The sequence below is a fragment of the Pogoniulus pusillus genome, chromosome 1 (genome assembly GCF_015220805.1).
Source record: "Pogoniulus pusillus isolate bPogPus1 chromosome 1, bPogPus1.pri, whole genome shotgun sequence".
Lineage (NCBI taxonomy): Eukaryota > Metazoa > Chordata > Aves > Piciformes > Lybiidae > Pogoniulus > Pogoniulus pusillus.
Genome location: NC_087264.1, coordinates 26,501,801 through 26,516,575, shown reverse-complemented (window position 1 = coordinate 26,516,575; position 14,775 = coordinate 26,501,801). Strand labels below are relative to the sequence as shown.

The following is a 14,775-nucleotide window of genomic DNA, read 5'->3' as shown; positions in this document are numbered from 1 at the left end:
GACGTGCCCCAGAGTCCTCCGGGGGACGGAGATACGAGGTACCTGCCGAGCCGGGCTCTGCCACCTTCCCCTTGCTCCCGGGGGGGTCCCGAGGCGCTGCGGCTGGCGCTGGCAGCCCGTACTTCAGACAGAGTTGGGGGAAAGGCTTCCCGATGCCTCGCCAGCAACTTCTTGTCCTTTTGCTGGTGCTAGCGCCGAGCTTGAGCAGCAACGCGTCCCCGCCGGGCATGTCAGAGGGCACGACCTGCGAGTGCAAGGGGTCGGCGGACTTTGCTGGGCTGCCGGGCTCCTCTTGCAGTTGGTGGGCACTGGGAGGTGTTTCCCTGTGTCCCCATCACCGACAGCCCTCCTGAGCACGGCTGGTCCTGAAGGTGACGAGCGGGACCTACCCTGCGGGGATCAGGGGTCAGTAGGAGCGGCTGCGCTGGGTTGGCAGCTGGGACCCTGCCCAGACAGCCCCCCCCCGCCCCGCTTCTGCAACCCGGGGAGTGCGGGGGACAGCCGTCACGACCAACTTATTTTCTACGCAAACGAGGGCTGCCCGCGGCCCCTGCCCGGTGGGGAGAGCGTTCCCTCGTCGCAGGGCAGCCCCGGCACCACCGGCCGGGCGGAGTAGCCAAGCCCCCACTCTCCGACCCCGCCCGGGAGACGGTGAAGCGGGGCGGGCGGTTCGCCGGGCAGGGTAAAACTCAGGCAGGGAGTTGCAGCGTCCGCTTCGCTAGTAGCTCCCGGTCCCCCGAGAGGGCGGTGGCGGCGGGGCTGTTGGCTCCGTCCCCCCTCGTCCGGTATTGAACAATGGGAGGCGGAGAAGGAGGAGGAGGAGGCGGGGGGAGGCTACGCTGTTGTCGCCGAGCCTCTTCCCGAGCTCTGGGTGTCGGCGGCGGGGCTGACACTCGGCTTCCTGAGCCGACAGCGCCGGGCGCCGGGCCACGGGGCCGGGCCGGCTGCCGCCGCCGCCAGTCCCGCTTCCCGCACGGGCGGCAGCAGGGGGCGCTACGCTGCGCGGCCTCCGGGGCGCCGGTGCCTGCCCGCACTTCCTGCCGGCCCTGCCGGGCGGGAGCCGCCCCCGGCCGCCCTGGACCGCCCGCTCCCCTCCCCTCCCCTGGCGCGGGGCGGCGGTAGCGGCAGCGCCGAGTCCCGAGCCCGGCCATGGAGGCGGCGCGGACCCCGCCGTCCGGCGGCTCGCCCTCTGCCTCCTGCTCTCTCTCCGCTGCCGCCGCCGCTGCCTCCTCCGGGGCGTCGGGCGGCGCCGAGCCCGAGAGGGGTCCGCCGCCGCCACCTCCGCTGGGCCGCCGCCACAGCAACAAGCCCTTCACTGGCCTCAAGCTCTTCGGGCGCAGGTGAGCATCGGGCAACTGCTGTGCCCGCGGGCTCTGGGCAGCGACTCCCCCGGTACCTGGCAGCGGGGTGATGGGGGTCGCGGGGGGATTGAAGGAGGCCGGCTCCCCGCAGCAGGGGCTGGCTACGGGCAGCTGGAGCGTCCTGATGGGAGGCTGCGGAGACGCGGGTTCGCCTCCGCCCGAGAGGAGCCTTCCGCCGGCGGGCAGCTGCCGGTGAGCAGCTGCACCCCGAACCCACGGCACCAGGCCTTTCGGAGACGGCTGGTGCCGGTTACCGAGTAAGCAACCGGCTGAACGCGGCCGCCGAAGGATGCAGGGCATGGTGTGTAGGACTGGCGCACCTTTGGGGCGCTTGACACGAGCAACGCGAAGTTGGGAAGCATCGTCTGTGCTGCTCCCTGGAGAGCGCAGCGCCTTTTCTCCAGAGGGTTCGTTCCCACCCGCTCGGAAACACTTGTCTCCATCCCCACTCCTCCCGGTCCTTGTCCTTCAGCCGTGAGACCGACGGACTGCTGGCTATGCTGCTCCTGTGCTGCCTGCTGGCGTCCCGGCTCCCAAACACTCCTTCGCTTACTTTTTCCCTGCACTTCGTGGGACCTAGGGGCTTCTCGGCTCATGTAAACAGAGGGATGTCCCTGCCCTCCAGAGGGGTGCAAAAAAAAAAAGGGATAATTGACAGCCAGAGGGATCTTTGGAAGTTGCATGGCCCACCCTGCCACTTTGAAGCAGGACCAGATTTGATCCAGCCACTGATGCAGAGTTTTGAGTGCCACCAGGCTGGAGGCAGCATTGCTTCCCTGGGTGCCTGCTCCTGTGCTTCAGCTCCGTGGGAGTTTTTTACCCCCAGTATCTATTCGGAGTTTCCCTAGTTGCAGCCTTTGCCCATTGTCTGTCAGGTTGTCACTGCATGCTCTGGGCAGTATCTGGCTTGATCTTCTCTGTAGCTGAAGATAGAAATAATATTCCTCATTAACCTTCTCTTCTGGAAGCCAAACTACCCCTACTGGCTTCACCTTGGGTCTGTTAGCTTTTGTCCACAGCTGTCTTGGTGGCCCTGTGCTGAACTTGCTACAGCTTGTTAGCATTTTTGGCATAGAGGGAGGCCCAGAGCAGGATGCAGTGCTCCCAGGTGGTGTCACAGGTGCTAGATGGAAGGGGAAGCCCCATGTTGAACCTTGACAGCCAAGCTGGAGCTGGAAGTGGAGAGTTTGCAAGGTCACTCCGTCATGGAGTGATGCTGTCCTCTGCTCTGGTTTCAGAACTGGTGGCAGTGGCTGTTTGGACCTCCTGGCAGTCTTTGGCCTGTCTCCAATACTGAATGTCATCTGTCTCTGGCTCCCAGAAGCTCTGGCTGCCATTACTGCCACGTGTATCAGAGCCTGCACTGAGGGGAAGTTCTCTGTGTGTGAGCAACCTTCTGCAGTGTGGACACTCAGGGTGAGGCAAATAGGGCAGACAGGAGGTGCTGAGCTGGAGGAGCTCAGCAGACCCACCAGGACAGCAGGAAATGGCCACCAGGTGGTTTGATGCATGGATGATTCTCTTGCCCTTCTGCTAGTGGAAAGACCCAGCGGCCTCCAGCTTAGAGCGATGAATACAGCCCCAGGAACTGCAGGGAGAGATTTCCATGGGCCTTCAAGAAGGGAGGGGCTCCCACATGTGCCTGTGGGAGGTGGGCTTGGTTGGAAGCCATGCGGGATAACTGACTGCGTGTCACCAAATTCGTGCCCACCTAAAATCGCTGGAGCAGAGGACGGGTGTGAAGTTTCACCTCCTCCGAGGGAACCGCGGGGGAAGGTTTTGGTGTGCTTTCACTGAGAAGTACAGGCAGCACCTACCCTCCAAACGCTGCCACCAGTGAGGAATGTTTGCACCCACTTTGTTTCTGGGCTTCAGCCAGAGCATATGTGGCTGGGAAGTAGTTCTAGAGGAAACTTCAGTAAGAGGCAGGAGCTTGCCTTCTAGCAGCATCTCTCACAGAGAGAGGGCTCCCATGGTAGGTGCACCCTGCTGGGCTCTGCCAGCAGCAGCAGCACCACAGGTACAGCCAGGCAAGGGATGAGTGTCCAAAATGTCTTGTCCCAGGGACAAATGAGCCCCAAGACGACTTGTTCAGAAGAGGGGTGAGCCCCCAAGCTGTGGCCTCTGTTGGTACATTAGTCCCCTGTGTTTTGCAAGTGGGCTTATTTCTGTACCTTGTAATAGCCTTAGAGGAGGGTGGAGTAATTGGCTCCAGAGCTGACGGAGACAAGTGCACAATACGTGCATCTGGGCCACGGATGGGTAAGTCTTTTAATTGGACTGATAAAGGGATTTGGGCTGATCAGATAATAGGCAGTTAGGATTAAATTTCCTTCCTAGGTGCCCTGTTTCTTGTGCTGTGGCTGAACAGCATGGTTTGCACTTTGCAGGAGGGACCTGGGGAAGGACTGCAAGTGCTGAGGATGAAGCCCCTTTCTTGCTGTCTCCTGAGAGGCTGTGATGGGTCTTCTCTGTGGACTTTAGAGTCTTTAACGTGCCTCCCTTCAGCAGAGGTGTGTGGTAGCCTGATGGCTGAGTCTCGTGCAACAGCCTAAGCGTGGCCAGCATTGGGCAGCCAGTGGACAGCTGCCCTGCAGGGAGCTTTGTCTGTGATCCTTTAGTCAGGCGTGGTGCTGGAGCCTGCACACCAGCCTGGAGGCACCTGCCATTGCCTCGGGGAAGGTCTGTGGGTGGCATGGCATGCGGGTAAACGGCACTTGAGAAACTGAGCTAAGCACCCGCCTACGTCTCTGGGACGTTGCTTGTCACCCTCTTTCTTGCAGCTTGACACTCACTCATGCAAAAGTGGGGGGGAGAGGTGCTGCTAGGATGGCAGCCCAACCTTCCCCATCCCTGCTGTGTGGGGGCTGCCACTGTGTCCTCTCCGATCTGCATGGCACTTGGCTGGCAAGCAAGGCCAGCCAGGGTGCAGGGCTTCGGGTTCCACTTTGCTGTATTGTGGTGTGGTAGAGGGGCTGTTACAGGGTGAGGGAAAGCCCAGGTGCCCTGGGGGAAGACTAGGCAGTAGTGAGGAGCCTTGTGATCTGCATGCTGGCAGGCTGAGACTGCTTACCTCAGGACAGGCTTTTTCACAATACACCTTGCTGCCAGCTAGCTGTTGAGCAATCCTCCTCCACCTCCATGCATGCCAGTTTTGCACACCTCTCACTCTGAAACCCTCCAGCCTCCCTCCCCTGTCCCTCTCACAGGTGATGGGATGGTATTAGCTGGACCTGGGCCAGTGACACTTGTGGGAGTCCCCAGCTGTTCCCTATGATGACATCTGGGCTTCTTTGCAGGGCAGGTCAGATGTGCTGAGAGAGTTGTTCTCACTGCCATGTTTGCTCTGTGCTCTCTGCTTCAGATCTGGCCTCACACGAGGTGACTCGGGGACTTTTGATCTCACCAAGGAGAAAGGAAAGTGCTGGGCACACTGAGCAGCCATGTCTGTTGGCAGCCGGCACAACCTCTCGGTGGAGTGAGGCTGGGGCAGCTTCCAGGTTGTGGTAGGACTTTTGGGATAGGGCCTGGCTGCTCCCAGAGGCTGGGGTCCTCCATGGTGTGCCCCTTGCCTGCCTCCTGCCATGTCTCTCCAGCCCTGGATGCCCTCCAGCAGCCACAGCAGGAGCAGCCATGGCTCTGTGTGCCTGTGCTGGAGGAGGTGACAGGAGCTCTAATATGTTTAGGAATTGGAGCATCCCCTCCAGGAAACCCTGTAATCTTCTCAAGGGGCTGAGAGGAGGGAGGACGGTGTGCCTCATCCATCCTTTGAACAAAAACAGTGGGAAGAGAGAAGGGCAGTGGAGGGGTAAGGGGACACCGGGAGTGGGCACAGGTCTTTGCAAGGAGACCCTTTGAGAAGGGAGGGGCAGAGCCATGAGTAGTGCCGGGAGGGAGAGTTTGAGGGCTGCTTGATTACATGGATCCTTTTGGTGACTAAGAGCAGGTGCTCCTAGGGCAGGGCCAGGCCAGCCCTCTGACATGGGGGGATGCTCTTGTGAAAGGCAACCTGAGCTCTAGCAGGTGGTGGTGGATGCAGTGTAGGATTTCCTTCAGTCATCGTGGTGCTGTGCCTGGGGAGCAGACAGTCTCCCCAGAGACCTGGCAAAGCCTCTAAATATAACTTCCATCTCTGCTCTCGGTGGAGCTCTGGTTTCTTTTTCCCAGGTGACTCTGTGAGCTGAAGCTCCTGAGCTAGCTCTCAGCCACGCATTCACTTGCCTGCTAGCTCCTCTAAACGGCTGATGACTGAGATGCTGAGCTCGGGAGCAGAGCTAGGGCTCCTGGCTGACGCTTGGGCTCCGTGAGTCTTGAGGCACATGAACTGTCCTTTTTGGAAGAGATGGGGGCTGGCAGGAAGTGAATGACTTCTGCTGGAGAGTTTTGGAAGTAGGAGTTCTGGTGGAGGACTGACTTGGGGCCGTGGGCAAGGCGTGGAAATAGGAGAAACTTGTCCTGCTGGTTTTTGAGCTGGCACCAGGGAATAAAAGGCTCTGTCTCTGTGATCCCAAGTCCAGATCCTTGCCCTGTCTTTACAGAAGTAATACTCTCTGTTTCTGTTGCAACTTGCAGGCCCAGCAGCAGCTGCAGTCTCTCTCTGGGAGCTGGGAGGCCTTCTTCTTCTCCCTGTCAGGACATCAAGCAGAGGAGAAAGTTCTGTCAAGGCAGGTGATGAGGCCAGACCAGTAGTGCCCTAGAGGGATGGAGTCCTCCAGTCCATGCTGGATGCCTGGGTTAGACCCAGCATTGGTTCTTCTCCTGCCTGCATTTTAGGGGTTGATGCTTGAGGGCATTAACTTTGTAGTTAACCATGAGCTTTGCCCCCGGGGGAAACTCTTCCTCCTTACACCAGGGAGTAACTGAGAGGACCTCTTACCGGTTCCTACCATTCTAGACAGTAGGAGTTAATGGCCCTCCTGCCCTCAGCCTTGCCTGCCAGGCAGGTTGTGCTGTCTGGGCTGGGCTGCTAGTTCCAGTTTCTACCTGTGGCCGTTGCTCCTGTGCCTGGGAACGGCCTGCCTGAGCTTTGCCCATCTTACAGCTGATCCTGGGGAAATAAGCTAAGCATACCTGTCTTGGAGAAACCCTGCCTAGCTGACAGGAATGAGTGGGAGCTGGGGACCTGTTTCTGAATGACTTGGGGATGCTGCCCAAAATGTAGGTGCTGGTTGGTAGGTACATGGCACTGGTCTGGGAAGCCTCTCTAGGGGCAGACAGAGTTGTGGCTAGAGGTAGCTGCCCTTTGGTTGCTGCCCTGATCTCCATATGTCCTGTGCTGGTGGAAGATGCCTTTCAGTGCACCTTGCAGACCACAAGATGCCAGTTCATGGTACAGCAGACTGATCCCAGCTGCAGGACAGGGCTTCTGGCTAGAGAGGTGTGAAAACCCACCCAGCAACAGCAGGGTCTTCCCCCCTGCCCCCATCTCCCTTCCAGCTGCAGCTTGGCGCTCAGTGGGACTGGAGCAGTGTGGAAAGCTGCTGTGGCTTTGCAGAGGATCACGTGTGCCCACAGGCTGGCTGTCCCAGGAAGTCATGGCAGCTAACAAAGAGGCTCGATGCAGAGGGTTTTCCCCTCGTTTTGGTGCACTTTGGCTCACACAGGAAATGTGGGTGCTGGAGCAGCCTGTCCCTTGCTTACCGTTGGCAGCCCAGGTGTGGATCCAGAGCCAGAGGGTGGGGGACTCCTTCCTGCCTACTTCTCCCTGCTTGAGGGTCCCACATCCTTTCTGGGTCAGGGCTTACCACTAGGGTGAAGATGAAGAATCGTGGGGCAGAAGTATTTAAGACAGCTTGGAGCCTCCTTCCAAGCTCCTGACCTCTAGGCACAGCCTGTAGCCAGTCCAGAGAGGGAGCAGGGGTCTCTGTGGCCAGCCACGTGCTGTCTCCTCCGTGTGAAAGTTCCCTCTCAAGCAGATTATCCATATCTCGTCCTGCCTTGCTGCCCTGGCCAGGAGCCACTCAGATCCAGCACTAAGCCTCTTACCGCCCAAGCCCGAGGTCACCACGCAAGCGGACATGGCGTAGGGCACTCTGGCAGCAGGTGCTTGGCAGCTGCCACCGCTGAAATGTGGCCGGGAGGGGGGAGAGTGGGATGATTTCTGCATGGATTTTACACCCATCAGAGGCTGGCAGATGGTGGGATTAAGAGGTGGCAGGGCTTTGGCTTTATGAGAGCTGCTGGGATGCACGGTGGGAGGCACCTTGCTCCCCAGCCTGACACCCAGCTGAGCTGTGGGTTGGCCTGGGGCCAGGAGATGCTCTGACAGAGGCTGCTGCCAAGGACTGCCTGCCTGGACTCAAACAACAACATTACCCACCCACGAGTTTCCTTGCAACTCTGGAGTGGGCAGATGTGGTAGGGGCAGGTTTTAGAGGGGTCTCGGCAAAGGTGCTCCCACTCTGCACTGTGTCCTCCAAGAGCTGTCTGATGATGGACTGGGGTCCCAGGGCTCAGTGCCCATGCACAGCAGCTGGAGGGTTGGGAGCAGGTGACCTGCTCTGCCCAGCCCAAACAATGCTTCTCCATGCAAGGCTTGGCAAGTGCCTTCATGATTTATTTGAAATTCAAATCTGTGCCTGGACCCAGCAGTCGAGGTTAGGGCTGCCAGGAGCCAGGCTGGTGCAGAGGAGGAGGAAGAGAAGCAAGATTCCCTTCTCTGTGCCAATCCGACATGGTTCCTCAGTTGTGCATCCCATGGAGGTGCAGGATCTGGGCTTCCTTGTTGCAGCCAGCAGCATCAGGCTGGATGGAGGTGACTCTGGACTGGGATGTGCTGGCATCCCAGAAGCTGGGGTGTGGTGCTTGATGTTTGGTGACTCTGAAGGGAGGAGCAGCCTTGCTGACCCCAGGTCTGCAGATGTGTTGCTTGCATTAACCTCCATGGCTGACAGCAGGGACAGTAGTGTGGGTGTCATTGGGGCCCTGGGAGTCTGCAAAGCCCTGTGGGGAGACCTTGTGGGTTGGAGGGGTGGCACCAGGATGGCAAAGCCATGGAGAGGGAGGATGGTGCCGTGTGCTGGGCAGCAAGGCATATGTGTGGGGAGAGCTTGCTGACCACTCTCTTTGTGTCCCTAGACTCCACCTGCCCCACAAAGGTGTCTTCTCTTGTCTCCAGGGCAGCCAGCCCAGCCGATGGGGACCCAGGAGGATAAAGCACCGGCCGGCGGTGTATAAGTATGTGGTATTTTTATTGGCTTGCACAGGCTGTGTAGTGCCAGCAGCTGCTGCAACGTTTCTGCTCAAGAGCTCTGCTCCCTCTCGCCCACGCCTGACCCCACATCACCCTCGTGTGTCACACTAACCAAGGCCACTGACAGCCAGGCTGCTTTCCTGCTGCCTGTGTCACTAACCTTCTTCTAGAGGGCAACTCACTGACACCTTTTGTTGGCTAACGTGGCAGCCCTTGTTTTGGTGGTGTTTGGGTGAAGGTCAGCTGAGGTCTTCCTCCTCCATGTCAAGCCATTGTGGGTGTTGGGGCCATAGCAGCTAGACCCTGTGCATGCTGAGTGCTTCAAGGGCCTAAGATGACAATGCCAAGAGGTGGTTTAGGCAGAGAGCTGAAGCACCTTGAAGGTCAATAGGGCTGGAGCTGCCAGACCTGATGGGAAAACAGGGCCTGGGAGGCAGCCACAATTGCTGGGACGTAGTTGCTGTGTGGAAGTTAGTGCCTAAGATAGCCATGGTGTTGGGGGCTCACAAGTGCTCCTGAGAGGATGTGGAAGTTGGGATAAGTCCCAGGTCTCCTTCTGCAGGCTCCCTGTGCCATGGTGTCCGTGGAGCAGCACACTTGCCTGGTCAGGGCTTGGCTGCACTGAGGTGAGCGCCAGGCAGAAGCACTGCAGTGCAACACCCCTCTGAGGGCTGCTGCTTCCTGGCTTCTGCTCAGCAGTTTCTCTGGGTGTCGCTCTGTCTGTATGGCATCCTGGGCCTTCCTGCTTGGCCTCCAACTTGCCTGTCCCTGTAGAAGTAAAAGTCTCGTGTGCCAGTGCTGCTTGGGAGATCAGCGCTCGGAGGTGTTGTGAGAGGCAGTATGGTGTGGTTAGTGATCTGCAGAGGAGCTCTGGGGAAGCCCAGAGTCATGGTGTGAACACCAGAGGGCACGGTCGATCTTCGGAGCTCTTCAGCCAGCTGTGCAGCTCCAGCACTTTCCTTGGGGTTTGCTTCAGCTGGGTGTTGTGGCGTGTCCCCTCTGAAGGGTTGCTAGCCTTGTCTCCTTGCTCCTGGTTTTACTTTCTTTTGCAAAAGAGGGCTTTGCAAAGCATCCGTGTGGAGCTTTTTGTTTGTGCTGCCACAGGTGAAGTAGCTGATGAGCTCCCTGGCTTGAATTTGCAAGACAAGGCTGTGGGCTGGCTGATGCTGGAAGGCACAGCCTGCTGCACGGGGTTGTGTGTCCTGGTAGCACTTGGAGCTATACAGAGTCACAGAATGCCAGGGGCTGGAAGGGACCTCGAAAGCTCATCCAGTCCAACCCCCCTGCTACAGCAGGATCACCTAGACCAGATCACACAGGAACACGTCCAGAGGAGAAGGAATATCTCCAGCTATCCTGGAGATATCCAGATATCTCGAGGTTTTGAATATCTCCAGAGTGGGAGACTCCACAGCCTCTCTGGGCAGCCTGTTCCAGTGCTCTGTCATCCTCACAGTGAAAAAATTCCTCTTCAGGTTTACATGAAACCTCCTATGCCTCAGCTTCTACCCATTGCCCCTTGTCCTGTGGATACAATGGCACCTGGAACTTGGGTTGCTCCCCCTGCTCTGGTGGTCTTCCTCAGAGCATGTGGTGTCACCCCGTGGGAGTGGGAGCAGAGAAACTCAGGGAACAGTGAGGCAGCCCTGTGCGAATGGTCTGCAATGCAGTGTTAGCCCATGCCAATAAGGGGGAAAGTGGTTTTCTCCCTACACTGGGCAGTGCCTCTTGCCTAAGGATCTCCTCTCCATCTCTCTGAGATAGCTGGAGAGAAGAGCCTGTTGGTGAGGCTGCAGAAGCTGGCAGATATGGAGATGTTAGGGCAGGAGTAGAAAAGGAAGTGTGGAAGAGCAGATATGCCAAGGGCATTTAAAACAGAAAAGGTGGAGGAGCCAAAGAAGCAACTTCTCTTGCCCTCCCGTTTGTAGCAGAGGGTCAAGCTGATATTTAGCAAACCCAAGAAGTGGCAGATTTAACCCTGCTAGAAGGAATTACTTTAATTTGGGCATGAGGTGGGGGAGAAGAAGTTTTGGTAGCTCACTGCCACGAGGTGAGAAAGTGAAACCAAAGATTAAGCTTGGCATCAGCAGCAGGGTCACAGTTAAACAAACAACTGTGTTTTGGGTGGCAAGTCAGCATGTGCAGTGCTTAGTCACAGGGTCACGATGAAGGCTTGGGATGCAGAAATGGGAGGTGCTTTTCCTGTCTTAACCTCAGACTTGTGGGGGAGTGGAGATTACTGGGGACTGAGTTTCTCAAGGGTGCTGAGCAGTTCCCCAACCCCTTTCAGACACCTGCAGGGACTGCCCCCTGGAGGTTTCAGGTGTGTGGGACCCTACAGTAGAAAGTCTAAGTTACAATGACAGCAGGAAGGGTTGCCTGGCTGGCTCTTGCCCTTCCCACTCTTGCTGCCTCCATGGAAAAGGATTTAGAGGACTTTCTTGCTTGCTGGTCTACTTGGAAGGGATTTTTGGGCCAGGTACAGTCCATCCTGGACATCCTTTTGGGCTTTTACTGTTTGCATGTTTGGCTCCTGCCATCCAGGACCTCCAGGGAGGAGGTGGAACTGTGTCAAGGGATGAGGAGCAGCAGGCAGTGTCAGTGGGGCTTTCTGCTATGCAGGACAGGGTGAGCAGGGCAGGCATGGGGTGGTTGGAGAGGTTTCCTTGACTGGAGATGGGACTGGAGACAAGCTACACAAATCATAGAAGGGTTTAGGTTGGATGGGACCCTAGAGATCATCTACTCCAACCTGCTGGCCATGGGCAGGGATGCCTCTCAGTTAGGCTTGGCTGCTCAAGGCCTCATCTAACCTGGCCTTGAACACTCCCAGGGAGGAGACATCCACAGTCTCCATGGGCAGCCTGTTCCAGAGTACCACCACTCTCATACTGAAGCATTCTTCATAAGATCCAGTATAACATACTCTCCCTCAGCTTCAAATCATTCCCTCTTGTGCTATCACTAGACACCCTTAGGGATCCCAAAGTCCCTCTACAGCCTTCCTGTAAGATCCTTTCAGGTATTGGAAGGTGCCTATAAGATGACTCCAGAGTCTTCTCCGGGCTGAACAACCCCAGCTCCCTCAAGCTATCCTCACAGCAGAGGTGTTTCAGCCCTTGGATCACCTTATCTCTTAGAAGGCTTTTGTTTCTCTGAATGGCTGGCTTTTAAACACCATGATTTTAATTTCCTCTGATAGCACATCCTGCCAGTCCCAGTAAGTGGGTATCAACAGCAAGGAACTGGGAACTGTTCCTAGGATAGCACATCCTGCCAGTCCCAGTAAGTGGGTATTAACAGCAACGAACTGGGAACTGTTCCTAGGATAGCACATCCTGCCAGTCCCAGTAAGTGGGTATTAACAGCAACGAACTGGGAACTGTTCCTAGGGACCCTTCTTCAGCCTCCCCTCCACAGCTGGCCACCCTAGAGCTGTGAGGATGCCAGGCCTGCTCAGCTGCTAGTGGCAGCTAGCTTTTTCCTGGCACTGGGAAGGGAAATCTGAAGGACACATAGCCTGTGTAGGAAATGGGGCAGACCCCTCCCTCCTTCAGCAGCTGCCAGGTTTGAAGGAAGAAGGGCTGAACATCTCTTGCCTGCTGTGGGCATCATCTCCCCTTCCCTTTTGGCACCGTGAGAAAAGGCTGAATGCTATCCCCAGAGCAGCTTTGGTGGTTTGCTCATGTGTCTTTGCCCACCACTTAGCAAAGGCCACTCCTTCCTTCTGCCGTGACAGAAGCAGCAGCAGTGGTGGGAACTCAGGCCTGGCTCCACTCTGGGTAATGGTTTCCTGTGAACCACTTTCAAGGCAGCTGTCCTCCTTCATCGCATTGGCAACAACCTCCCTTGATGTTTTGTTATGATTGCTTTACTGGAGTCTCTCTTCAGGCCCCAGGGAGCCCTGGACATGGTCCAAATCCATGCAAGCTCCTACAAACAGAGGAGAGCTCACTGTCTAATTTTACCCATGACATGCAGGGAAGGGGCAGGGGCAGGGGCAGGCAGGAGGAGACAGGGTGTGAAAGGATGAGGTCCCAGCTGTGGCCACCAGTGCTGACTCAATACGGCCACGTGCATGGCTATTGGGCTCCCATCCACGGGTAAATGACTGAAATAACAGCAGTTGGTGACTCACACCTAGCAGGCTTCTGGGGTCAGCTGGCCTTCGGCATGGGCCCCCCCCCTCTGAAAAGGCCAAAGTCAAGAGAGGTTTCATGGTCCCAAAAGGAAGCTGTGTTGTATTTAGCCAGGAGCGGGTCTCTGGGGGCAGCCGGGGGGACCTGGATAGCAGTGAAGTGTAACGGGGAAGTCCCCAGCTGGGCTGTGAGAGGTCTCAAGTGGGGGTTAGAAGCAACAAGGGGAGGTAAAAAGCTCCTGAGGCATCTGTGGAGCCCACCCAGACCAGACACTGTCCGTAATTGAGGACCAAGTAACCTCCTCTGCGTGAGCGTGGCAGGTGGCTCGGCTCCCACCAGCCCTGCATATCCCCTTTAGCGAGGTCCCAGAGAGGCGGGAGCGAGTCACCTCCTCGGCGAATTCCGCTGTTAGCCTCTTCGGTTCTGCTCTTGCCGCTCGAGGGGAGCGGTGACATCCCCCGGTGCAGTCGGGCGCTCGGATTGCAGCTGGGTGCCGGGGCAGGACACCCGTTTGTGTTTCTGGGCCCCTCCGGCGCGGGCAGGCGGGAGGAAGTGCGGTCGGTGACTTTAACGAGCGCCGTCGGGGCCCGAGCAGCGCGGGAGGAGGCGGGGAGCAGCCCAGCGCTCGCTCTCCAAACTAGGACTTGGCTGGGCAGGGCTGGTCCCCGCCGCTGCTGCGCGGCCGCCGCCACCCGCTCGGCGCCTGGAAGGGACCCTCTCAGCCGCTCCGGAGCAGGTCATGGGGGCTTCTCCCCACGCTCTCCGCTTCTCTCCTCGTCCTCCAACTTCTTTTGCTGCTTTTGTTTGTGCCTGGCGGGGGATGGGAGGGGACCGGGGGCGGCAGTTCTGGGTTCGCGGGTGCTGCTTGGGCAGGTGCTGAGTCCCGACCCGATGGGGGGGGCAGGGGGAGCAGATCCCAGAGTCATCCCCGAGACACTTAACCTTACTCCTGCTGAGCTGTTTGCTCCTGGAGGCTGGAGCGAGCCCCTGGGCTCGAGTTGTGCCCCGGGCTGAGGTGAAGGCTCCATGGGACGCAGTTGCTGTGGTACTCGATGGCATCTGGCTGTCGTTTTCCCTTTGGATGCAGGGCACGGGTTTTTTCGCCCAGAGGCGCGTTTCCAGCCTTCCAGTGTGCTGTCCGTTACAGCACTGGCTGTGTCCTGCTAGGCTGTGTGACATAGGGATGGCTGCAGGACATCTGCAGGTGGCAGAGGACAGCAGTGCGGGGAGCCAATCTGTGCTGGGCTGGGACCCCCAAACCTTGGCTTTTTGCCCTGGTTTAGGGAAGCAATACAGACTTGTGGGCTCCTGGCATCTCCCCTGGTACTGGTGGCAGTGAGACACCCTGCTTCTGCTGGGACCAGTGGAATACCTTTCCCAATCTCTACCATAGGGTGGAGAAGGGCACGCAGCTCCCATCTTTCTGTTGTCAGTGCCTGTAGTTGAGTGCCTGGGGCTCTCTTGGCTTTGCTTTGGAAAGTGCAAAGGTCTTTACATGCTTTTGAGAGGTCCAAAGACTTACCAGTCCTGGGTATCACTGCCTGTGCTCTGCACCTGCTGTGCTGCAGCTTTATCTTCACACCAGTTGCATCACCTCCTCCCCGGAGCTGCTGCCCTGGGCAGATGCTGCACATTGATCAGCTCAGGACAGCACTACAGTGGGGATTTTGTCCCCACTGGCAAGGGGGAGAACGTTGGGGCTGCTTATGGAGTTTGGATTAGACAGGTGGGCTGTGGGACCAGCCTCCCTTTAAATAGCATGTCCCTTGTGTCGCTCCTTGATGGGAGGCACAGAACTGTGCATGCTGAAGGAAGAAACCAGCCCTGCGGAGAGTGGTGAGAATCTGCTAAAGAAACCATTGACCGAGCATCCAAACTGCCTGGAGGCCCTGCTTGGCTCCCCAGTGCTTTCCTTCATGCATGTCACTGCAAAGGGACAGAGAGAGAGAATAAACTCCCAAAGCCCCTCCCAGCCTGTGTTGCTGGTCCTGCTGATGGGACTAAAATAGAAACTGCATGGCCGGCCGCTCCCTCGACCCCTGCTCTGCCTCACCCACAGCATGCTGGAGGTGGTTGCTCACCC

The 14,775-nt window shown here is 57.8% G+C and overlaps 1 protein-coding gene across 3 annotated transcripts in view; it reads left to right on the top strand.

Moving 5' to 3' along the window:
* The first annotated feature begins 1,053 nt into the window (after window positions 1-1,053).
* Window positions 1,054-14,775, top strand: part of DGKZ (diacylglycerol kinase zeta) — a 45,011-nt gene continuing 31,289 nt past the window's right edge. For 2 of the 3 annotated variants that reach the window (XM_064145426.1, XM_064145417.1), the window contains exon 1: window positions 8,453-8,537. Coding sequence is in view for 1 of the 3 variants with exons in the window: in XM_064145434.1 (XP_064001504.1) it covers window positions 1,150-1,340 (191 nt within the window). In the remaining 2 variants the exon portion in view is untranslated. Of the gene's footprint in view, window positions 1,341-8,452; window positions 8,538-14,775 lie in introns of those variants that run through there. The other variant, XM_064145434.1, reaches the window with a different exon arrangement.